The sequence below is a fragment of the Diceros bicornis genome, chromosome 13 (genome assembly GCF_020826845.1).
Source record: "Diceros bicornis minor isolate mBicDic1 chromosome 13, mDicBic1.mat.cur, whole genome shotgun sequence".
Lineage (NCBI taxonomy): Eukaryota > Metazoa > Chordata > Mammalia > Perissodactyla > Rhinocerotidae > Diceros > Diceros bicornis.
This window is the reverse complement of record NC_080752.1, coordinates 42305864-42329713: the sequence shown is the minus strand read 5'-3', so window position 1 is coordinate 42329713 and position 23850 is coordinate 42305864. Positions and strand designations below refer to the sequence as shown.

Below are 23850 nucleotides of genomic sequence, written 5' to 3'. Positions count from 1 at the left end.
ATAGTGTCTGACTCATGCTAGGTACTCAGTAAATATTTATGGAATGAAAGAAGGCCATGGGGGAAAGTATCTGAGAAACCTGAAATTACTATAAAAGGCTTCTGAGCAGCCAAATTAGAGATAAGAATATCCATACACAAACGCTTATGCACCAATATCCTCTGGGCTTCATGCAGAGCCACTTTACTCTGACTTTACAGACATAATTCCAACAAATTTGATTGACTGGTTTCCTTGCCTGTAGCTGATTTAAAACAGTAAACGGGAAGAGAAGGGAAGGTGGGATGCTGTCAAAATTAGCCAGGAAATTTAGTAAGAAATGAGCGGGAAGACATAAAAAATATGCAAGAGATCCTAAAGCCAAGTATTTTGGGATGAGCTAACTTAGAGCAAACAGTCCCACCCATCAAGGGCATTGCTCTACAGTGAAGTGCTTAAAGAAGGCAGTTACTATTATCATTAGAATGTGATTTTTCTAATCATCACCTTAATAGCAAGTGCCTGGTATATAGTAGGTGTCAATACATTTTGTACAAGACACATTTCAGAAAGTTTTATATCGAAAAAGGACAAAAAAGTTTTAGTTCTTAAAGGGGGGCCTTTGGTCATGTGGAAAAATGTGATATTCATTCCTCATGGATGGTGGATAATTGAGACTTTGCTGTTTTTCCTTTTACTTGAACACAACTTCCTTTTTCAATTTCCTCATATTCTGAGACTAAATGATCAAGCACATGACCAAACCTTCACGGTTTGATTGACATATTCCAGGATTTCTGGACTTGAGATTCCTGGTCAGATTTCAGGGGTTATACGAAGTCCCTGGAAGTAGTCTATATGTTTCAGTGATAAGTGCAATTCTCTGCAGAATGCCAAGTGTTAGAATAATCTGTGCAATTTTTCTAGGTAGATAGTCTATGGCTTTCATCAGAATCTTCAACAGGTCCTCGATGCCAAGGGGACTGAGAAGCCCTGACTTATATCATTATTTCCTCTTGGCCAATATCTCTCCAGACTCAAGAAGCAGCACCAACTTTGGGTTTAAAATACTGTGGCCTTGGGACAGTTACTCTGCCCCTGTTTCCATATCTGAAAAATGAGACACCAAACTTGCTGGACTGTTGGAAGAGTTAAATAAGAAAACTTACATGAAAACACCTAAGTGCCTTAGGAGACCCTAAGCTGCCACCACCACACACACCGCCATTATTCTTGAGTCCTAATCAGATGCAGGGGACTCTACCTCCTAATGCAACCTGTTTCAAGATGTGGTGATCAAAATTGATAGTAGAACTTCAAGTCTTGGCAGAACATAGTTTTATACAATAGAAAGACAGTGCTATTTTGTTCTTAATCCCTTCTGAAAGAGGCTTGGATTTTGTACACTTCCACTTCTACAATCTTTTATTAGGTTAATACCGTCAGAGAATAATGGCCAATCTCTCTGAGAAGCCTTTCCTGGGTTTCCATAGTAAAGAGATTCAAGTCTTGTACCTTGAATCCCAGTTCTGTCTCTTTTTGGTTATGTGTCCTTAACCAAATAATTTCTATTTATTCATTTATACAGATGGGGCTAATAATACCTACCTCATTGGGTTCTTGGGAGCATTAAATGAGATAGTGCATATAAAATGTCCACAGTGCCTGACACATAGTAAATACTCAGTAAGTGGTAGCTACTATCATCATCATTAACAAGCTTATTAGCAAGTGCCGGGTATATATAGTAGGTGGTCAATCAACGCTAACCTCTTTTTCTATCCTATCTCATCAGGCCGGCACTGAACTCTTACCTGAAGCATGCTATGGTTCATCTGGAACTGCAGGATGGCCTCACAGAGGTTCCAAAATGTGTATTCTGGCCACAGAACGGGTTGGAACACCAGGCAGGAGTGGGAGGTCTGGGAAAGGTGAGGAGGAAAAGGGTATGGTTTAGTAACACGTTGCTGGAACACAACCCTGGGTAGGCTCCTCCTTTGGAGCAGGCTGAGCAGGACCCAGAAGTCCAGAGATGAGATGGAAAGGCACCCTGAGCTGCAGCTGCTGCTGCCAGCCCTGATTCACTCACTAGTAGGGGGAGGGGTCATCTGAGGCAGTTAGATCACCTGCCTGTAACAAGGCAGAACTAAACCGAGACTAGATCAACATTTCCACCAGGATTTTTCTAAGAGCCAATTTTAGGACTATGAAATAACATCTGGATTATGTTATTGGCTCCTGGCCCTTAGAGGTCATCTGGGAGACACACTGTCTGATAAAAGTCAGCAATGAACAAATGGTAGCTGCCATTGTTATTTTTAAGTAGCAGAGTATGGCACAGTGGTTAAGAGCATGGGCTCTGTGGCCAGACTGCCTGGCTTTGAATTTTGGCTCCAGCATTTACCATCTGTTTGACCTGAGGCAAATTACTTAACTGCTCTGGGCCTCAGTTTCCTCAACTGTAAGATTAGGTAATAAGAACACCTAGTTTTTAGAGTATTATGAAAATTAAACAAGATAATGTACATAAACAGTCAGAGGACAGAGTTGGGTCCACTTTAATAATAATCACTGATGTAAGAATCTCTTTTGGAACATTCTTGACAGCCACTGCTTGATACCTTTAGTAGTAAGGAATTCAGTGCCTCAACAAGGATAACTTTAGTTGTCAGATAGCTTGTTATGCTAAACCAATGTCACCTTCCCTGGAACTTCCACCAAGGTCTCAGGTCTTTTCTCTGGAATGAGTTTGTTTCTTCTTCAAACTGACATTCTTTCAAATATTTGAAGGCTAGATTAGAGCTGCCTGTTATCTGTTCCTAAGGTTGTAATGACTTGTTCAGTTTGTCTTTGCCAACAAACTATAAATTTTAAGACAGTAGGGATTATTTCTAACTTGGTCACTGCCATATTCCCAGCACAGAGGAGGAACTCAGTTTTTTTCCCGAGAGAATAAACTGTCACCATGCTTCCCTTTTCCAGAGCACTACCCTTCACTCACTCCTTACAGGACATGAGTTCTAGATTCCTTGCCATCCAAGTTGGCCTCTTCTGGTAAGTTCTCTAGTTTACCAATGTAGTCTCTTAAAACTCAGTGCTCAGAAGTAAACCTTCCAGGCATGATCTGACCCGCAGAGTGGGCCACTGAAGCATAAACTGCACATTATACTTCTTTGATTAGAGCCAAAGACTGAAAGTATCTTTAGTAGCAAAATCTTGTTAGTTCACTTTTAAGACTATGGTCTATTAAAATTTCTGGAACTTTATCATGTGAATTGCTTCCAAGCTGAGTCTCTACCTCCAACCTCTCCTTGAACAAGGATTTCCCCCAGTCATGTGCTACCCAGGGGCCAAGTTAACAGATAATGGAGATTTTCAAGCAAAGACAAACTTATTTGGATATGAGCTTTAGGAAGACTACCCTCACTGGGATACCTGAGCTGAGAGGCAATGGCAGGCCCCTAAGAAAGAGTCTGCATATAGGTTATATCCCTTGTGGACTGTGCATAGATGCGGCCCTCTATTCTGGAGGAGAGACTGGTAACTGCAAGGCAAGGGTTGAGCCCAGAGGTGCTAGGGTACCTGGCAGGTTACCAGGGCAGGAACTTACGCTCAGGGACACAAGGCAGAAGTCCAGGTCCTTGAACAGGGGCACAAGTGAAGTTTTCACCACAGCTGGATAGCTTTGATTTTTCCTCTAGGCACTTTAGACAGCAAGAACCACACAGGTTCGCAAAGCCAGGGACAAATGAGGAAGGGACAGCAAACGTTACCAGGCACAGTCTGGAGACATTTCTCCAGATTTTAGCTTCCCAACACCCACCCCCAAGTTTTCTGGTGCCAGCATGGCTGGGAGTGGGGAAGAGTTCCTCTAATCCATTCTGTGGGTGCAGTCGCAGTTTTCAGGGTGACAAAGAGAGCAGTGGTTAGAAACTACTTACCTGCCAGAGCAGGAAGTCGCTGAGCCTCACTTCCCCAGAAGTTCGTATCAAGATGTCAGGATGAGGAGAGTGGTTGGTATAGAGGCATTTATCGAGCAGAGACTCAGAGACATCACTAAGGTGAGTGGGGAAGAGACAAAGATAAGCACACATCTCTTTGGATTATTCTCATGGTGAACTTCCTTACATAAAGCTTCCCAGTTTATAGAACGCCATCAAATACATTAGCCAATATGACCTGGTATGCAGAAGGCAGTCAACAAATGCTTGATAAATTAATGAATGATTTTAATTCTCACAACTACATGAGGTACTTTTATCCTCACGTTATAGATAAGGAAACTGAGGTTCACAAAAGATGAGTAATTTGCCCAAAGTCATTCAGCTGCAGGCCTAATACCAGATGCACCCACTACAATATGTGTTGGCCTTCACTTAAAACACCTTGTTTTATTTTATTTTATTTTTTTTTTTTTGTGAGGAAGATCAGCCCTGAGCTAACATCCGTGCTAATCCTCCTCTTTTTGCTGAGGAAGACCAGCTCTGAGCTAACATCTATTGCCAATCCTCCTCGTTTTTTTTTTTTCCCCTCCCAAAGCCCCAGTCTTTGTCATAGCTGCACATCCTTCTAGTTGCTGTATGTGGGATGCGGCCTCAGCACGGCTGGAGAAGCGGTGCGTCGGTGCGCGCCCGGGATCTGAACCCAGGTCGCCAGTAGTGGAGCGCGCGCACTTAACCGCTAAGCCACGGGGCTGGCCCAAAACATCTTGTTTTTAAATGCGTATGCCCTATGACCCTGCAATCTGATGAAATACTATGCATTTGTTTCTAATAAAGATAAATCTAAATGCACTGATTTGGAAAGATGTCTAAGATCTAATATTAAATGAGAAAAGCAAGTTTCAGAAAATATACAATGTGGAAAATACACTCTCAAACACTCACACATGTGAACATATGTATATATAAACAAAGAACAAAGTCTAGAAAGGCATACACCATACAACTCACAGTTATTACCTCTGGAAGGTTGGATAAGAAGGAAAGACTAGCTCTTTTTACTTTACATATTTCTGTTATTGTTTGAATTTATTATACAGAACATTTTTTAAACCTTAAATTTAAGTCATATGGACCCTGAAACGCTGCAAAAAATCCACATTACTTAGGATTTAAAAAAACAGCAAAATGATCAGCCCTCCTGTTTTTGGTAAGAGCTACTTTCCCAAGCAGACAGATACTCAGACAGGAGTCAGAACGGAGGAAGAATGGGGACTGGCAGCATTTATCTGAAGTAAAACGTTCCTGTCCATGGAAGGAAAGTATTTGTAAGGCTGGTGTCTGTCGATTCCAAGAACACTGTTTACCTTTCCTATGAAGTACCCAGAGGCAGAATTTTGAATCTCCAAATGGTAAGAACTGCATCTTGGGAAGGGTCTAGAAGACAAAATTTCTTGGTGGAATATTCTTCTAGAAGCATAGTAAAAAGAGCAGAGAGATCTGGGCTGAGTGTTCAAAATAAGACTCTACACTTTCTAGCTGTGTGCCTTTGAGTAAGTTACTCCATGTCTCAGTCATCTTTTTGCAAACCACAGAGGGAGCTTTCTTTTCTCTACCATCACATAGGAAACAATATTCACTTATGACTGGGCAATAGAAAGAGTTGTGGTTCAGATTCCCCCCTGATAATCTGACAGTCTTGTCTCGGCAGCATGCTCTTAATTCTCTAATGGAGAAATGTGAGACCCTGTACAGTCAACATGTTTTCTCAGCTTTCTTATCTTTGAAATGTGCACATTTGTCCTATCTATTTATAGGTTATTGTAAGGGTCAAATCAAATGAAACAACAGATTTGAGTGTACCTTGGGAACTATAAACAAAAAAGAACAAACATTATTTCTAGTCCCACCACTTTGCTAAGTGACTTCAGATTGCCACTTAATTTCTGAGTTTCAAAATGTGTCTGCAAGAAGTTTGTTCTACCTACTTCTGGCAGTGGGCAGAATTCTTATCAAAAAGTAGGTAACTCTAAGGAGGGAAAGATAAAACTGACAAAATGAAAACTGAACATCTGTGCTTTGGCCAGCTAAAATCCACCACTAAACAGCACTAGCTGTCTACATCAAGACTTTTAAGAAATAATTTCTATGAAATAAAAGTAAAATACTAATTTTCACCTAAAATTATAGTTTACACTAAAAAAAAATTTTGGCAGGGGCCGGCCCCGTAGCATAGCTGTTAAGTGCGCGCGCTCCGCTGCTGGCGGCCCGGGGTTCGGATCCTGGGCACGCACTGACGCACCTCTTGTTAGGCCAGGCTGTGGCGGCGTCCCATATAAAGTAGAGAAAGATGGGCACAGATGTTAGCCCAGGGCCAGTCTTCCTCAGCAAAAAGAGGAAGACTGGCATGGATGTTAGCTCAGGACTGATCTTCCTCACACACACACACAAAAAAAATCTTGGCAAGAATAAGGTGAAATGGACACATCCAGACCCAGATCCTGAGGAAACAATCCAAAATGCAGACAAGAGTTAAGCTCATAGGTTTCACTGTATCATTATTTGTAATAATAACAAATTGGAAAGAGCCTAATGACCAACAAATAGCAGAATAAATAAATTAAAGCAAGATATATTCTGCAGCCATTAAAAATAATGATCTGAAGAATTATTAAAAACATGGGACATGGAAGAGTGCTCATATTATAATATTAAGTGAACAAAGCATGATTCAGGTTGTAAACTATTCATAGTGCAATTTCTTCTGTTATAAATATTTATGTCATATTTGGATTTGTGTTCTAAAAAGATGACTCTGGCTGACTCCCAACCATAGCTGATCATTACTTTTGTCAGCATCAGCTCTGTGCCCTGCACATCCATTACTGCACTCCACAGCACCATGGATTACTTATTTGTGTATTTGATCAGATTGTGAGCTGCTTGGGGACAAGCCCCTTGACACACTCATCTCTGTACTCCTGCTCTTCCAGCACAGGACCTTCCTGGGACAGAGCAAGACTCAATACGCATTTGAATAAATGCATGAATGAATCATTGAAAACAATCTCAGAAATAAACACATATTGGTTTTCTGAAATGTGAGGAGCTTAGAGGCTAAAAAAGCATTTGACAATGTACTTTCAAACAACCTAGAAGCCAAAAACAGGTAATAGACATTGTTATAACTTGATGGGAAAAATCAATAGTTAATTAAACACACACACACACATACATAAACACAAAAGAAGAGCTAGAAGAAAATACTTACAACGCTACCAAGGGTTTTGCTGAGGGTGGGATCTTGAGAGATTCAAATGTTCATCTTTATACATCCAGTAGTTTGCAAATTTTCTCTAATGAACATGTATGACCTTTATAATTATAAAAGTATGTGTGCATTGAGGGGGGTTGTATTCTTTCTAAAAGAAGTATTTTTGTTTGGGATAAGGAAAAAGTTCTGGAAACAGTGGTGATGATTATACAACACTGAGAATATACTTTATGCCACTAAATTGTACACTTAAAAATGGTTAAAATAGTAAAATTTATGTTATGTATGTCTTGTCACATAAGCCAGCCCGAGTGGTCTAGTGGTTAAAATTTGGCCACTGGGGCCTGGGTTAGTTTCCCAGTCAGGGAACCACGTCACCCATCTGTTGGTTGTCATACTGTGGTGGCTGCATGTTGCTGTGATGCTGAAAGCTACTCCACCAGTATTTCAAATACCAGCGGGGTCACCCATGGTGGAGAGGTTGCAGTGGAGCTTCCGGACTAGGAAGAAGGACCTGGCCACCCACTTCCAAAAAAATTGGCTATGAAAACCCTATGAATAGCAGCGGAGTATTGTCTGATATAGCGCTGGAAGATGAGAGGCTGGCCCAGAAAGACTGGGCAGGGTTCCCCTCTGCTGTACACAGAGGCGCTAGGAGACAGAATCAACTCAACGGCACTAACAACAAATATAAAAATTTTAAGAAAAAGTAGAAAATCTTCTGGAAGCATATGGGCACAAGTATTCAACAAGATAATGGCTCCTTCTTAATAGACTATGTATTTTAGGAAATGGCCAACCTAAAATTAAATCAATTTAAAACCAACAATGGAGATATGGCAACAGCTTCTGGAAGGGAGACTTGGCAACAGTGACTATCAACAAGACAGTGAATAGCCTGGCATCAGGAAAAAGGAAGAAGAGTAAGAACGTGTTAGTGTGTTCCCAGTACCATTCGAGAAAGGCAGACCCTTTCTAGAAGGTACAAAGATAAGGTACAAAGACAGAAATGTGCCCGGTGATAACAACACGGCACATTTCTCTAGTATTTATTTTTTTAATTTTTATTTTTTTGCTGAGGAAGATGTGCCCTGAGCTAACATCTGTGCCAATCTTCCTCTATTTTGTATGTGGGTCACCACCACAGCATGGCTGCCGACGAGTGGTGTAGGTCTGTGCCTGGGACCTGAACCCCGGCCACTGAAGTAGAGTGTGCCAAATTTAACCACTAGGCCATGGGGCTGGCCCTCTAGCATTTAATTTATAAAGAAGATGGTGAAGAACACAAGCTTTGGAGGTAGACGGACCTAAGCTGGAGTCCAAGCTGTTCCACTTAGTTGTGTACGTGACTTTGGGCAGGTCAATTAACCTTTTAAAAACTCATTTAATTGGTCTTATAAAACAGGGCAAATAATATTCACTACCTTATATGAAAATTAAATGAGAATATATGTGATAAACTCTTAGCCTAGTGCCTGCTTCATAAGATCCAATAAATATTAGTTATTAAGTTTTATTTTTATACCTCCTTATTTTTCATTTCAACCTTCCTATATGGCAGTCAGTATACCATAGTGAATGAGAGCACAGGCTCTAGAGCCAGGTTGAAATCCTGGCCCCAGGCTTTGCCAACTATGTGAACTTGGACAAGCTACTTAACTTCTCTGTGTCTCAGTATTCTCATCTTTAAAATGGGGATAAAAACAGTATCCATCATTGGGTCTGTCTAAGGATTAAATGAAATAATGTACATAGAGTACTTAGCAAATGCCTGGCAAAGAATAAATGCTCAGTAAACATTAGCAATTATTAATCTTAACACTATTGTTTTAAGAGGAAGACAGAGGCCTACAGGGGGTCAAGTGACCTGCTCAAGGTGATTCAGTGAAAGAGAGTTTATTAAATATCCTTTATGCTCAACCTAATCCCTTTTCTATAATTCCAGACTCAAAAAAGAATCTATTAATACAATTGTTAGAAAAAAATAAACCACGAAGAAAGGAAAATTAGGAGTTGGATGGTGGTGATAAGAGAACAGAAAAATTCCAGCTACTGGATGGGTAGAACCTAATTGTAATTAACTCATTGGCTCCCTGTTATAAATGCATATATGTCTAAATTTGAATAATGTAAAGAGCACCACCTCAGGCCCTGATTAGCCCAGTCTGAGCTGAACACTAAGCTTCCTGAGCTTGTGGGTTGAGACATCAGCCTCCTTACCCTGGTGACCCTGCCCAGCCCATGCCATGTCTGCATGACTGACCCCACAAAGGCATGTTACTAAACCATGCAAGGCAGAGAAAATGGATATGGGAAAACTTGCTGGGCAAGAAGCAGAAGGTAAACGTCAGTGGTTATTGCAATGTGGTATGAGCATAAAGCACGCTGACCTAGGAGTCAAGATCAGAGTTCTAGGCATGAATGCATATTAAATCTGCTCGCTAAATAGCTTTCTTTCTTTCTAGCATGAACATTTGTCCCTTACTATTTTTAGTATATTATTTCATTCATACAAAGATTAAATGAAACATTAATTGTAAAGCACAATAACATAATGAACAACTATGAAATCACCCCCCAAGCCAAGAATCAGAAAAGAGCAATAACTTGCATCTACTCATACATCCCTCATCTACTTATATATCTCATCTTCCTGCCTGGCTCCAACCCCACCAACTTAACCAGTATCTTAACTTTTTCCCCAACAGTTAATTTTCAAGCCACATCTTAACTGACCTCTCTACAGCATTTGACACTTGCTCCCACAGTGCCCATGTCCGTCCTGGCCTACACCAACAAATTCCCTCTTTTCTTAGCTTCTGTAACACTAACTGCCTGGTTTTCTTCCTACCTTTCTGGTTGTTCAGTCTATTTTTTCCTTAAGGTTCATTCTCCTCTACCCAGCCAGTAAAACTTAGTTTCTCAAAACTCCAACCCAGGCCCTCTCTTCTTCTCATTCTTGACTCCCCTCAGCTTCCTCATGCCTTCTCTTTGCTTCACTTACTACCTACACACAGATGATCTCCACCCTGAAGTCTCCGGTCCCCACCTCTCCTCTCAACTGTTGACCTGACATCTATGTTCAACATCTACCGTATATCCCAAACCAAACTCCTGACCTTCTTCCTCAAATTAGATTCTCTCAGGGTTCCCTGGCACAGTGAAAGGTGCCACCATCCACTGTTTTATAAGTCAAAAACCCTGGAGTCACCCTTAACACATCCTTTTCCCAGGGCCAGTCCATCAAGTCCTCTCGATTTTATCTACTCCATAGCTCTCAATGCAGTCTATTCAATCTATTCCACCACCATAATCCAAGCTTCCTTCCAGGTACTTTACTTGAATTACTCCAACAGTCTTTCTGCAACCAATAAGCTCCTGGCACCACTGCCTCATTCCCCAGTTACTACTTATTCTTCCTTTTTAGGGCACTTATCATTTCCTTGGGGGAGCCTTCCCTACTAGGTCTAGTCCTCTTATTATAAATTCTTGTTGTACCATGCACCAATGCCTTTATAGCATTTATCACCATTATAATTTTATGCTAATTTGTATAATCTTGATTAATGTCTGTTTTCCTTACCAGAGTTCCAAGAGAGCGGGAAATATATATTTCTATTCTTACCACTGTATCCCCTATGTACAGCAATGTGCCTGGCCTTCAGTTGGCACTTAAAAAATATTTGTTGAATGAATGAATAAACTATGTGGCACAGAAAGATCACCGAGCTGTTGGTAAAGAGAGGGATTCATAAAATAGCCTTAAAAACTTTCCCTTTTTCTTCTTATCTAATTCCATTCTCATTGAGCAACTTCTTGATTTTTAATTTAGTTTTTAGGTAAATTGAATTATACCCAAGACGGGAATCAGAAAAATTCCTGAGTCCCAAGATCTCATAGAGAGGTAAGGGACAGGAACTCTGGAATCACACAGCTTTAGATACGAGTCCCAGCTCCAGCACTTATGAGCAGAATGACCTTGGGAAAGTCACTTCAATGCTGGGTTCAGTTTTCTCATCTATAAAATGGAGAAAAGACTGGAATCTCTCACAAATGAGATTAATAATTTAATAAAATACAGAACATAACACACTGCCTGGGTTATTTTTGCTACTATTATTTTACTATTGCTATTATTAGTTTACTAATATTATTACCAAAGGTTACACTAATAACAACATGAGAAGGAGTGAGTAGATACCTGGCTTCTAAAGAACAGTTTTCTTTTTGAAAAATACCTGAATCTTGCATGAAACTCTAATATGAGAGACCTAAAGGACTATACCCCCAACAAGCTGCAGTCTTGAAAAATCATTCTTGGAAAAACATGCCACAGGGCCAGGGGGACATCATTTTTTATTGAATGCCACAGCCTTGCTACCTGCTATGCTGTTTTCTTGGGGCTTCTTGGTGTGCGGTGAATTTCTTCAGAGAAATTCTGAAGCAGGCCATAATAAGCCAATCCTAAGCTCTAAGCGTGGGGGATCATCCCGCCAAATCTTTCCATATGCATCCCTGATTTGACTTCAAGTCAAGACCAAGTACATGGCTTAGGAGGGGCTTTATGGGTTGGCACACGCTTGTTTTCCCTATCAGTTACCACGTTAACAACTAGGGATACCTGGGGTCCAGCAGGCCTTGCTCCACTCCCCAGGCCATCTCTCTCACAGCATTGCTGATCTCGTGACGGGACGTGTATGCAAAGCAGACATTCAGGAAACACCTGAGAAGAGGAGAAGAGAATAATATACCAAAGGAGGACAGGGACGAAGGACCGGCGTCACTGATTACAGAGCACCCCACCCCTTCGCTGGAAGAACAAACACACACCAAATGTTAACCACAGAAACCTCTAAAAGGTGAGATCATCAATTTTTTGTGTTTTCCAGGTTTTCTTGGAATAAACATGTTATTAGTTTTGTAATAACATGAACACTAAATGACCCTTATTACCCTCCTAACCTTCTCCCCTTCTACTACCAACCAGCTTTCAGAGGACGTGAATCCACTGTGATATTAACACAAGCAAAGGAGAAGAGGAAGGAAATTTGATGCAAAACGCATCTACTGTCAAACATATATTATATTCCAAAGCCACACAAAATGAAGTTTGGACCATTGAACTCTGTTCCTTTGCAGATGCATGACCTCCCAAGGTCATCCTACTCAGGTTAAAGGAGTGGGACAGAAAAGAATTTCTTAAAGGATCTGTCTTCAGAGACAGATAAGGCCTGCTTCATTCCCACTCCATACCCTGTCAAGTAAAAAAAAAAAAAAAAAAAAACAAGGGGCTGGCCCGGTGGCGCAAAGCGATTAAGGGCAGCCCGGGGTTCGCCGGTTCGGATCCCGGGTGCGCACCGATGCACTGCTTGTCAGGCCATGCTGTGGCGGCATCCCATATAAAGTGGAGGAAGATGGGCATGGATGTTAGCCCAGGGCCAGTCTTCCTCAGCAAAAAGGAGGAGGATTGGCAGATGTTAGCTCAAGGCTGATCTTCCTCACAAAACAAAACAAAACAAAGTATGTGTGTGTGTGTGTATGTGTGTATACACACATATTTGTTTACAGGGGGAGGTAGGCACATGAAGGAGGACAAGAAACTGTATGTGTGACTATACACACATATAATATGGTATTGCAGAACCATCTCTGGTCTGCCCTGCAGCTGGAGGAAGTCTCTAAGCATCCCACACCACCCCTTCATTGCCTCTTGTACAAAATGCAGACCAAGGAAGGCCCAGGATGTCTCCCTAAAGCTAGCAGGGAGTCAAAGATGGATATAGGTCCTTAAGGGGAAATTTGAAAACTTACTTGTTGTAATTCTTGGTGGCCTGCACAGCTTGTGCAATCAGCTCCTGGAGATCCAAGGGCAACAAATGCAGATCACCCAGGACCCGGATGCATACCCCATGCTTCTGCAGTTTCTCCCTGAGCCGGGGAAAGGAGACGGAGCACCTACTGAGCTGGAGAGCTGATAACACTTAACTACCAGTTTGTGAGCGCTTTCCTGTGTGTCAGGCACTGCTCTATGTGTATTAGTGCACTGCATTCCCTCAACAACTCTGAAAGGAGTTCACTACAATCCTCATTCTACAGGGGGAAACTGAGGCTCAGACAGGGACTGCCCAAGGTCACAGCCATAAGTGCTGAGTCAGGACTGAAACCCAGGTCCATCTGACCTGAGAACGCAAACTCTTCACCACACATTTCACCACCTCATGGGTCCTTGTGGGCAAGCTGCATTTTACGTATTCCGTGCTGTTTGTCCCATGCTGACAAATGAATAAACATTATTGGTTACTTTTGTATCTTCTGGTGAAATATGATAATAATGGCGACATGTAACATTAATTATATGTTTACTAAGTGCCAGACATTGGTCTAAGTACTTTACCTGCATCAACACACTCCATCCTTACACCAACCTTTGAGGCAAACACCATTATCATTCCCCTTTTACAGACGAGGAAACTGAGGCACAGGGAGGTTAGGTAATTTGGTCAAGATCAGACAGTTGGTGAACGGAAAGCCAGAATCTGAACCCAGGGAGTCTGGTTCCAGAGCTGTCCCTTTAATCACGACATTATACGGCTTCCATACAGTAACCCCCAAACCCTGCACAGTGAGCATGGATTCACTGTTACCCAACCAGCTTCTCTTACCTGAGAATGCTATGGAGAAACTGAACAACTAATGTTTGGAAACTGGGACCTTAATAACAAGAAGTATACTGTAGGGTAGGGGTATCCAGTAGGTCCTGAGAACTCTGAGCCAGAGCTGAAGGCCATATCCACAGCCTATCCACTCTATAACCCTCAACCATATTTCTTCAAGGGTGAAGCAAGACCTAACCAACCACTTATTTTTGAGAACCTCCTGGAGCTACAATAGACAAAGTATACTTAAATCAAGGCAAAATTTGAATAAGAATACCTAGATTCAAGTCCTAGTGCCACCACTTACTAGCTGACCTTATATAACCACTCCGTCTTTCTGAGCCTCAGTTTTCGTCCCCCTGTAACCTGGGGGTGATAACCATCCTTGCCATTCTATCTGCACTGGCTTGTGTTGAGTGAGATAAAATAGGTGAAAGTGCTTATTCTCAGACATCAGGCTCGTGACTGAAGTGAAGTCTACACAGAAAGAACTGCAAAAGCCCTGGCAAACAGCCAGGAGATCTGGGTTCCCAACCTGGCACTGCCACTAGCTTGTTGTACGACCATGGGCAAGCCTTTCTCTTTTCTTCAATAGGGTTTAGTTTCCCAACTGATGAAACTGACTCGGCCAGTGGTTTTCCAACCTTCTTTCAACCAAAGAATTCTTTCTTCAAATCAAATCTTAAACAGAAGCCCAATATATAAAATAGATAAATGCAAACCAGCACCCTATACTCCATTCCCTCTGGGTTCTTTGCATGCCCACTCCTCAGAACTCTGTGGTTCTGTGGCACATTGTTGGAAAACCACTGCTAAGGTTTCTTCTTGCTCTGTCCAGGACTTTGTAACATAAGACCGTTTTCTCTACTACTGACTGATGAGAGCAATCTCAATAGCACCTCTACTGCCATGCATTTTGATCTTTCAGTAACTGTAAGATTACTTCCTGTTTCCTAGAGTACAGTGTAGTAGACAACAGCTCAGCTCTGTAGTCCTAAAGATCCTGCCTTGGCTTTGCCTGTCTGATAGCTGTGTGACCCAGGATACACACCTAAGTTTCTCTGGTTTTTATTTTCCTCCTCTCTACAACTGAGATATTTTTCTCACAGAATAATGTAACTATTAAATGAGAATACATGTTAGGCTCAGGGCCTGGCACATAGTATAAGCACTGTAAAAAGGTAAGATTAGTGTGAGTTACAGAAGAATTTGAACGCCTGGAATGTGCACCCATGCCTCCATCCCCAGCCTCTTAAGTGTGAACTTGGAGCCATAGGGCTTTGCTGGGGACCAGGAAGCAATGTCTGTGGCCCAGAGTCTCACCAACCTAATATGGACAGACAGAAGCCTGGTTACCCTCCCCACCACCCTGACCACACAGGGACAGAACCATTCTAGGCCCAGCTCCACCGGAGCTCTAGGGTCTCTGCTCTCTCATCTTCCTGGTCTTGGTGTGGGGAGGAGCTCGGCAGAGAATGGTTGTAATGAAGACTTTTGGGCAGTACTGACTGGAGAGTGTTCCACACTTTGAAGTAAACAATTTCCATCAAACTTCTTCTTTGTCTCCTTCTGGCTTTGCTCCCTAAGTTAAGCTTAACCTTAGTGACAGCTAAGAATGGTACTGACTCTTCCCCATAAAGGCCTCTTACACATCCTCCCATCCCTTCCAAGAGAATATGCAGAGGAGTATAGTAACTTTTTAGGGATGACTACACAACAGAAAATGACTTCCTCATCGTTTCTCTCCCTCTACTCCCCTGGTCACAGTTTATTGGTCCTGAGATAGAAATTTGCTCTAAGGTGGGCCAATTAAGGGATTTAGTTAATTCTGGGCTGCTCTCTTGAAGCAGAGAAAGCTGGTCTGCAGAGAGAAGGCAGTAAATGTATGAAGGGGCTCTACCTAATGGATTTCAACTCCTGGTTTCAGTTTTGTTTGATGCTGGCTGTACTTGTCCTTGAATTCTGTGCAATACCTCTATATCCTCAAAATAAATGCTCCCCTTTAAAAAAAAAAAAAGGGAAACTAGCTTGCCATATTTGCCAACAGAGATCTGACTAACATTAAAAGCGTTTAGAGTTCCTTCAGTAAGCCTCAGGGAAGAGAGTTGAGGGTTAGGGTAAGGCTGGAGGAGGTGAAGATCACACTCTCCCCTCTGACGGCATCTTACTGTTCTTCCATCAAGCGGCTGAACTTCTGCCGGGCCAGATCCATGAGCCCGTCTACCTCACTCTTGGAGCGTTTGAAGTTCTCAATGCTGAACGCGTAGACCGTCACCTCTAGGACGCCCAGGTTCAAACACCAGCGCAGAGTCTGAGAGAGGAGAAGGCAAGGAGCTAGGGTACAAGGAAGAGCGGGAAGGGAAATAAGAGGTACCTCAGCCCCGACTCAGTGTTGGAGGAGAGAGACAGACTTCTCTCCTCCCCAAACTGGGTAAAGCTAGCTCAACACCAGTGCTTCTGTCAGAACAATGAACCAAATAAGCAGAAAGCCACCACTGAAGAAACTGACAAATGTGAACCTGATTAGTACTACTCTACTGATGCTATTGTGGTTTACTGGGAAGAATTCTTCACTGAGAGTCAAGATCTAGGTTTTAGTCCCTGACTCCATCATGTACTTGCTATGTGACTGTAGGCAAATCATTTAGCCTCTCTGGGCCTAAATATCCTTATATGTAAAATGAGATCAAAATCCATCACTCACAAAGTGCCTAAAGAACAATATAAAAACACAAGGTATTATTACCCACAGCATAACTTCATTATTCTGTTAGATTAAAAGGCTGATGAGTTATAGGAATAAAAGCAACAATTGCACAGCTGTGCAGCACTGAAGTCTGCAAAGGGTTTTCACATACATTATTTCATTTGATTCTTCAAACAACTCTTTGAGAATGGCGTTACTGTTTTCATGTCTACTTAATGGATGATAAAACTGAGGCTCGCTCTATGGAAAACAGTATGGAGATTCCTCAAAAAATTAAAAATAGAAATACCTTATGATCCAGCTATCTCATTACTGGGTATCTACCCAACGAACCTGAAATCAACAATCCACGGGCTGGCCCCATGGCTTAGCGGTTAAGCGTGCGCGCTCTGCTACTGGCGGCCCGGGTTCGGATCCTGGGTGTGTACCGACGCACCACTTCTCCAGCCATGCTGAGGCCGCGTCCCACATACAGCAACTAGAAGGATGTGTAACTATGACATACAATTATCTACTGGGGCTTTGGGGGGAAAAAAAGGAGGAGGATTGGCAATAGATGTTAGCTCAGAGCTGGTCTTCCACAGCAAAAAGAGGAGGATTAGCACGGATGTTAGCTCAGAGCTGATCTTCCTCACAAAAAAAAAAAAAAAAAACACAATCCAAAGAGGCTTCTGCACCCCTATGTTCATCGCAGCATTATTCACTACAGCTAAGACATGGAAGCAACCCAAGTGTCCCTCGACTGATGAATGGATAAAGAAGATGTGGTATATATATACCATGGAATACTACTCAGCCATAAAAAAAGACAAAATCGTCCCATTTGCAACAACATGGATGGACCTGGAGGGTATTATGTTAAGTGAAATAAGCCAGAAAGAGAAAGACAAACAGTGCATGATTTCAGTCGTATGTGGAAGATAAACTGACAGACAGAACTGTTTGGTGGTTACCAGGGGCTAGGGGGGTGAGGGGTGGGCACAACGGGTGGAGGGATGCACTTATATGGTAACTGATAAACAATAATGTACAACAAAAATTTCTCAAAAAAAAGTTAAAAAAAAATATATGCACTATAGTTTGATAAAGATAAAAATTAAATAAATAAAAAAATCAAAGCATGAGAGGGAAAAAAACAGGGGAGACCCAGAATAGCACAGAATCTGGAATCATGACATTTAAAAAAACAAAAAAATAAAAACTGAGGCTCAGAGAGTTGAAGAAATGTGTCAAAATCCACAACTCTACTGTATGAATCCATTATATGAAGTTCTACAACAGCAAAAACTAATCTTGATAGAAATCAGAACAGTGGTTGCCTGAGAGAGGAAGAGGAGGTGGGTCAGAGTTTTGGAAGGGGCACAAGGGAACTTTCTGGAGAGATGGAAATGTTCTATATCTCGGCAGCAGTGTGGATTAGACAGATGAATGCAACTGTCAGAACCCCAAATCTGCATTTTACTGTATGCAATTAAACCTTAATGAAAACGAAGTGAAACTCATCCTTAAACTCGGTCCTTGGGGCTGCTCTACTCCAGTACTGCTAACGGTGGAGAACAAACTGCAGCTGAGAAGAACAGTGCTGAGACAGGGAGCCTGGAGGTTCAAGAGGATGGAAGACGTTCACACAGAACTGACGAAACAAAGCTGAAGAGCTGCCTTCCTAATCCCTTAACAGACACACACACAAACCAATTCACTGCCACCTTAGGAAAATTACCAATGAGAACCTGCCACTTAAACAGCCTCAGGCCCTATAGACTTTACAGTGCAGCCACTCTGTCTGGCGTATCAGAGTCGGAACCCACCACTGACCTCAGTCAATATGGGTGCTAGTAACAAAAGCTACCATTTTTTGAGCAATTCCTTTAATCCAAGTCCTGTGCCACATGCTTTTTATTATACCATCTTGTTTAATCCTCACACAGTCTCCTGAGGTAGAGATTATCACCATCCCCATTTTACAGATAAAGAAACTAGGGCAAAAGGCAGTTGTATAACTTGCTGCTGGTCACACAGCCAGGAAGTGGCAGAGCAGGAGTGCCAATGAGTTCTGAGTAACTCCAGAGCTTAAGCTCCTAAGCACTAGGCAAAACTGCCACTTACTTAGTCACAAAGAGAAGCTGGGGGCCGAACCTAAAGACCTCCACAGAGTGTTAGAAAGAGCCCCACAGCCACTCACTCAAGGCAAAAAACATCACTGCCCTGGCATCAGGCCATGTTCTTGTGCCAGGAAGCTGAGATCTGTGGGCTAGAGACCATATTTCCATTCTTCTTACAGTTAGTTTCACAAAGAATGACATATTCCATTCCTATTGTTAAATTCAATGTTTTCCAATTTGCAATATGCATTAAAACCATAAAATGTTTGTAATTTTTGCTTAGACTGGCGTCCCAGATTGCCTGGCACTTTTTCCAGTTTAAGCACTAAAAGGCCGGTGTCCTGAGAAACCCCTCAGCCTCAGGCAAACCAGGATAGGTAGTCATTCTACCTTTGCTCCAGAAATGTCACTTCTTAGAATTTATTCTAAAACAGTACTATTTATAATGTCCAATAACAGTGGAGAAGCTAAACAAATTATGTCAGATCTTCATGATAAAATATTCCACAGTCATTAAACCATTTAGTTATAAAGGCTATATATCAACCTAGAAAAATACTTGCCAAAATGTCAAGAAAAAATAAGGTTATCAAAGCTGTAGATATAATTTTATAAATGTTAAGTCATGTTAGAACATATTACAAGGACTGGGACGAGGCACAGAAAAATATAAACTGTTGATTTATTAAGGTGGTAAGAGGAGGCAATTTTGTTCTTATTTTGTGATGATTCACTGGATGATTTAATTTTTTGTTAATGCTGATGTGAGACCTATGGCTAGCAAAATAAAACAAACAACTCTAAAAAATGCTCTCAAACCACAGCAAACTCAGGGCCTGGTTTTCTAGCTATAATCCAATTCTCCACAGACTGTTCACCTTGGGTTCTGCCACCCACACCCACCTCAGCCAGCTTGTTGAAGCCCTGTGAGTGGCCCTCCTGCCGCTCCACTTGGCACTTCTTGGCATAGCGACGGTTCCCATCCATTATAAACGCAATATGTTTGGGCATCGGGCCTGCCTGTGAAGTAAGGAGGCAAATGATGAACACATCACATACTCTTCAGGGATAGAGGGGGATACTACACCCCAAGCTGATAGGCTTGAGCTATATGATAAAAGCCCTGAGGAAGAGACTTGGGTATTTTGTGCTTTTAGCTCAATACATGAGTATTAAGCACTTTTATTTATCTTTATTTATATGTTTATTGAGCACTTACTACATGCCAAGTACTATGTTAGACTTTTTATACTTCATCTTAATTTTTTTTCATACAAACCTATAAAGTAAATACTATTAACTTCATTTTATAGGTGAAAAAATGAAGGCTCAGAGAGGTCAAGTGTCTTGCACAAGTCACACAGCTAAGAAGCCAAGTAGAGATTCAAACTGAGGTCTGTGTGCTTTCAGAGTTCATCTTTTAAGCATATGCTCTTAACTGCCACCTTGGTTTTATTAGTCTCCAACTGGGAGGCATAGGAAAGATAGTGTCGGGGGTGGTCAAACAGAGAGGGCATCCTCCACATAAGAGGAATCCACTTCTCAGCTCTATCCAATTGCTGCCACACAGAAATGGGGGTCCAATGTTGTTGGATCTTCTAATTATATACGAGAAGCCAAGCATCAAGATTTTTATAAAAATTTAAATGTCAGGAGCCATTTCAAAGCAAACAAAAAGGACATTTTTGGGGCCAAACAAAACTTCTTATCTGGTTTAGAGTAGCCTTTTGTTGTCTACCACAGCAAAAATTCACTCCTTAGCCTAATCTCCCTCACTGGAGGGGCTCTTCATTGACTGCTTCCCCCATACCTCTCCAACATTTTCTGCTTTTGTACCCCACATGTAGCCTTTAAAAAAAAATTCCAGTCCAGTCATGCAGCCTGTTCTTCCTAACACGTGACTGCAGTAGTTCACTGAGGAGCTACTTTCCATCTCCTGGCCTAAGATCACTTGGCATTTGTGTGTGTGTGTGTGTGTGTGTGTGTAAGGCTTGCTGACTCATCAATTCACTGCTTGACAGCCTGTGGTTGAAAAACAAAACCAAGCCAACTGGCTTCAATCTCAAACCTATCATATGCAGAGGATATAACATTACCGTGATTCCTAGAGAAAAAGCTGAGGGAAGATTTGGGGAAGCCAAGGAGGTGTAGTAAACAGAATGACTGTAGTCTTCAAATGGCTGAAAAGAGCCCCAGTAATAGCATTAATTAAGAACTGCTAGATACAAGTGTTTCTATGTATGTTTCATTTAATCCTCAAACAACCATAAAAAGTCACGTGGTTAATAAATGATAGAACAGGACTCTCATTTATGTTTGTCTGCTTCCAGAGCCCAAACTCTTAAGCATTATGTTTCTACAGCCACATCAAGGAAAGATTAGTTATTCTACCTAAATATAGAGGACAGTACTAGGAATAATAAATCAAAGTTCCTGGGAACAAATTCCAGTTCTCTACAAGGAAGACCTAACAGTCTATGCTGCCCAATGATACTGGAAGGTCCTGGGCTTCCTGAAAGTTTGAAATTAGGACAATAATCTGCCAGAAATGTAGACCTGGAAGTTACCTTGCAGATCTAAGACTCGTTGGTTCCACTGCTAAATTCCACTCAACATCATGGATTTAGGTTTTGATACAGGATTACTCAACTGACCAGAAGGCCAACTGGTGCTGTGGGCCACTGCTCACCTTTATGATGTTGGCACAGAACCGCTCCCAAAGTGACAGCTCTCCTTCCTTGATCCATGACATAGTTATTGCCCTGGCAGAAGATGAACCCAGAACAAGGTGACACCAGCTAGGTAACCTTGTATAAACAAGAAAGAGAATAAGAAGTCACCAAGGCTTGCAAACAGCTATGGCTGAACTGTAGACTATGGAGAGCAGCCAGCGTTAGACTCCAAAGACACTGGTCAGAGCCTTTAATCCTTCATTACCCAGTTTATAAGCCAAGGGGACCTCGGGTGCAGAGGTTCTCCTCGCTTGGTGGACCTTGCTCCCATCCCCTTTTCCTCCTTATCTGTACTGACGTTTTCTGAACATCTAAGTCTGCTTCCTGCCACATCATAGTGCCGACATCCTGATCTTTCCCAACTTCTTCCTTCTCCATCTTCCCCCAGGCCGTTTCCCCCTCTCTGCGCTCCCCGTCACTAACCCCTTCAGTTGTCGCATCTGTTACCTTCTACCTCAGTAGTCTCCCAATTATTTATTCCCTCACTTGTCTCTTCACTGTCCCCTTTGTCTCTTCCATAGCTGCCTCCTCGCCCAGTCACCTCGCTCTCCTCTCATTCACCGCTTGAACCCAGAACCTGCTCGGCTCCGCCGTACGCCTCCCAACCGTTCCAGTAGGTCGACACTTCCTCACGACGTGGCGCTGGAAGAACACGTCATCGTTGGGCGCTGGGACAAGCCCCCTCTCAGCACCCAATGGGCGGGGCCCTGGCCTGCGCCTGCGGACTCCGGGCAGGAGCGGCGCGAGCTGTACGGATCGCAGTTAGCACGCTCCCGGGGGCGGGGAGAGGGGGCGGAGGGAGAGTCGGGCTCACGTCACCGAATGGGGTGGGTTGCCCCGCTCCAGGCCACGTGCTGGGGACCCGGCTGTGGAAGGCGGGGTCGAGACCACCTCGGGGAGCGGAGAGTTGTGTAGACCCACAGATTGGAAGGCCTCAGGCGGGCTACTCTACTGGGCAAGAATTCGGGGATGCCCACCGCAGAAATGCAAGAGCTTCTCAGCTGCAGGTGGCAGTTTAGGACCGCTGAGAAATGGGGTAAGGCAGCGTCCTGCCCGCCGAAAGGCCGCAGAACTGGGCTTTGGGACCTTGGTACAAGTCTTAAAAATCCTATTTTTACTGTTTACTGTCTTATTCAGTGGATTTAATCGTTTGGGAAGGTCCTAGCACTAGTCAGTCTCACAGACGCACTTAATATCAATCCATTTTGTGCTGATTTAAGGCTCTCAGATTTTAGGATTTGCAGATACTCAGGACCCACCCAAAGAAACTCAAAACAGGGTTAAGGCCAAAAAGAGCTCTGCTCTAAGAATGACTTCTAAAAGAACAGAAAGGCCATCAATTAACCCTGATAGAAAAATCAAGAGCATTAGCTCTGTACCAAACCTTTAGGGAAAACTATTGCAGGAATTTGAGGCACTGACTCACAAAAGAAATCGGGAGTTCAATTTTCTCAAAAAGGGAAAAAAAAAGACTTCACAATTTTCAGAGAACCTTCTTGTATTTTCTCACTTTGGATTGCAGTTTCATTAAGTAAACAAGTCAAGAGATATATTGCACTGATAACCTCCAATTCATTATGTCTTCTTCCACTCTTTCTGATGAAAGGGCTACTTTGAACAGAGTGGCATGATCAAAGGAAGCCTAGAGATGAGTAACCCACCCATGAATAGTCTTAAGCTTTTCCATCCTTCCTGCTTCTCATCCTGGGAAGTAAGTTTTGGCCTAAGTGATTACTTCACTTTTGCAGGAAGACTATTTACTGAAGCCCAGTAGTAGTAGTTGGATACTTTTAGTAGCTTCCATGGTCAGCTTTGATTTTTGGTACAAAGTCCCTGGAGAGGATGTGCGAAACTTCTTACCCTTGTTCTGCTAATGTTTCGCTGCACTTTGTGTAATAGTTGGTATACCTCCAATCAAAAAATTTTTCCTTTTTAAATTCTCCTTCCCTTAGGGGGAGCTAGATGTTTAAAAATACAATGTTCATTAGAAGGCTACCAAATTTGGACTCGAATAAAATGTTAACGAGTGTTTATACTTAGGGTATCTCCTCTGGCCTCCATTTCCACCTATTTCCTCCTTGGGGTGCTGCAGTGGGTTAATTAATTAAGATTTGTAAAGGGCTTTGAGGAGCAGGGGACAAAGTATTATTAGGGTCTCATGCCCCAAGCCATGGCCCCATCCTTTCATCCCAGCCAGTGGCACAGGCAACCCCATTCTTATGCATGCCAAACTCCTAATCCCCTTTTGAATGTGGCAGCTTCCAAGGAAAGGACAAGAGGCCTTAACTAGAAACAAAAATTCACTGTAATGAGGTGCTAAGAGGACTTTCAAGATTCATTCCTCACAAAATGGCTGGACAGAGTACTTAATGGTTCTTCTGACTTCGGAGTCACAATCCAAGAAGGTGGGAATTATGGGAGGAGAAAAGCACCCTAAATATCTAACAAAGAGATGACAG

At 42.4% G+C, this 23850-nt stretch overlaps 1 protein-coding gene across 4 annotated transcripts in view; it reads right to left on the bottom strand.

Moving 5' to 3' along the window:
* The window catches only part of DHDDS (dehydrodolichyl diphosphate synthase subunit), a 29006-nt gene extending 6902 nt beyond the window's left edge, over window positions 1–22104 (bottom strand). Inside the window, exons 1-8 of one of the 4 annotated variants that reach the window (XM_058553321.1) lie at window positions 21839–22104; window positions 21349–21466; window positions 19563–19679; window positions 16019–16161; window positions 13006–13122; window positions 11816–11917; window positions 3921–4035; window positions 1794–1901 (exon numbers count right to left, since the gene is read on the bottom strand). In XM_058553321.1, coding sequence (XP_058409304.1) covers window positions 1794–1901; window positions 3921–4035; window positions 11816–11917; window positions 13006–13122; window positions 16019–16161; window positions 19563–19679; window positions 21349–21411 — 765 coding nt within the window. In that variant the 5' untranslated portion in view covers window positions 21412–21466; window positions 21839–22104. The remainder of the gene's footprint in view (window positions 1–1793; window positions 1902–3920; window positions 4036–11815; window positions 11918–13005; window positions 13123–16018; window positions 16162–19562; window positions 19680–21348; window positions 21467–21838) is intronic. The other 3 variants (XM_058553322.1, XM_058553320.1, XM_058553323.1) reach the window with 3 other exon arrangements.
* Window positions 22105–23850: the final 1746 nt, after the last annotated feature.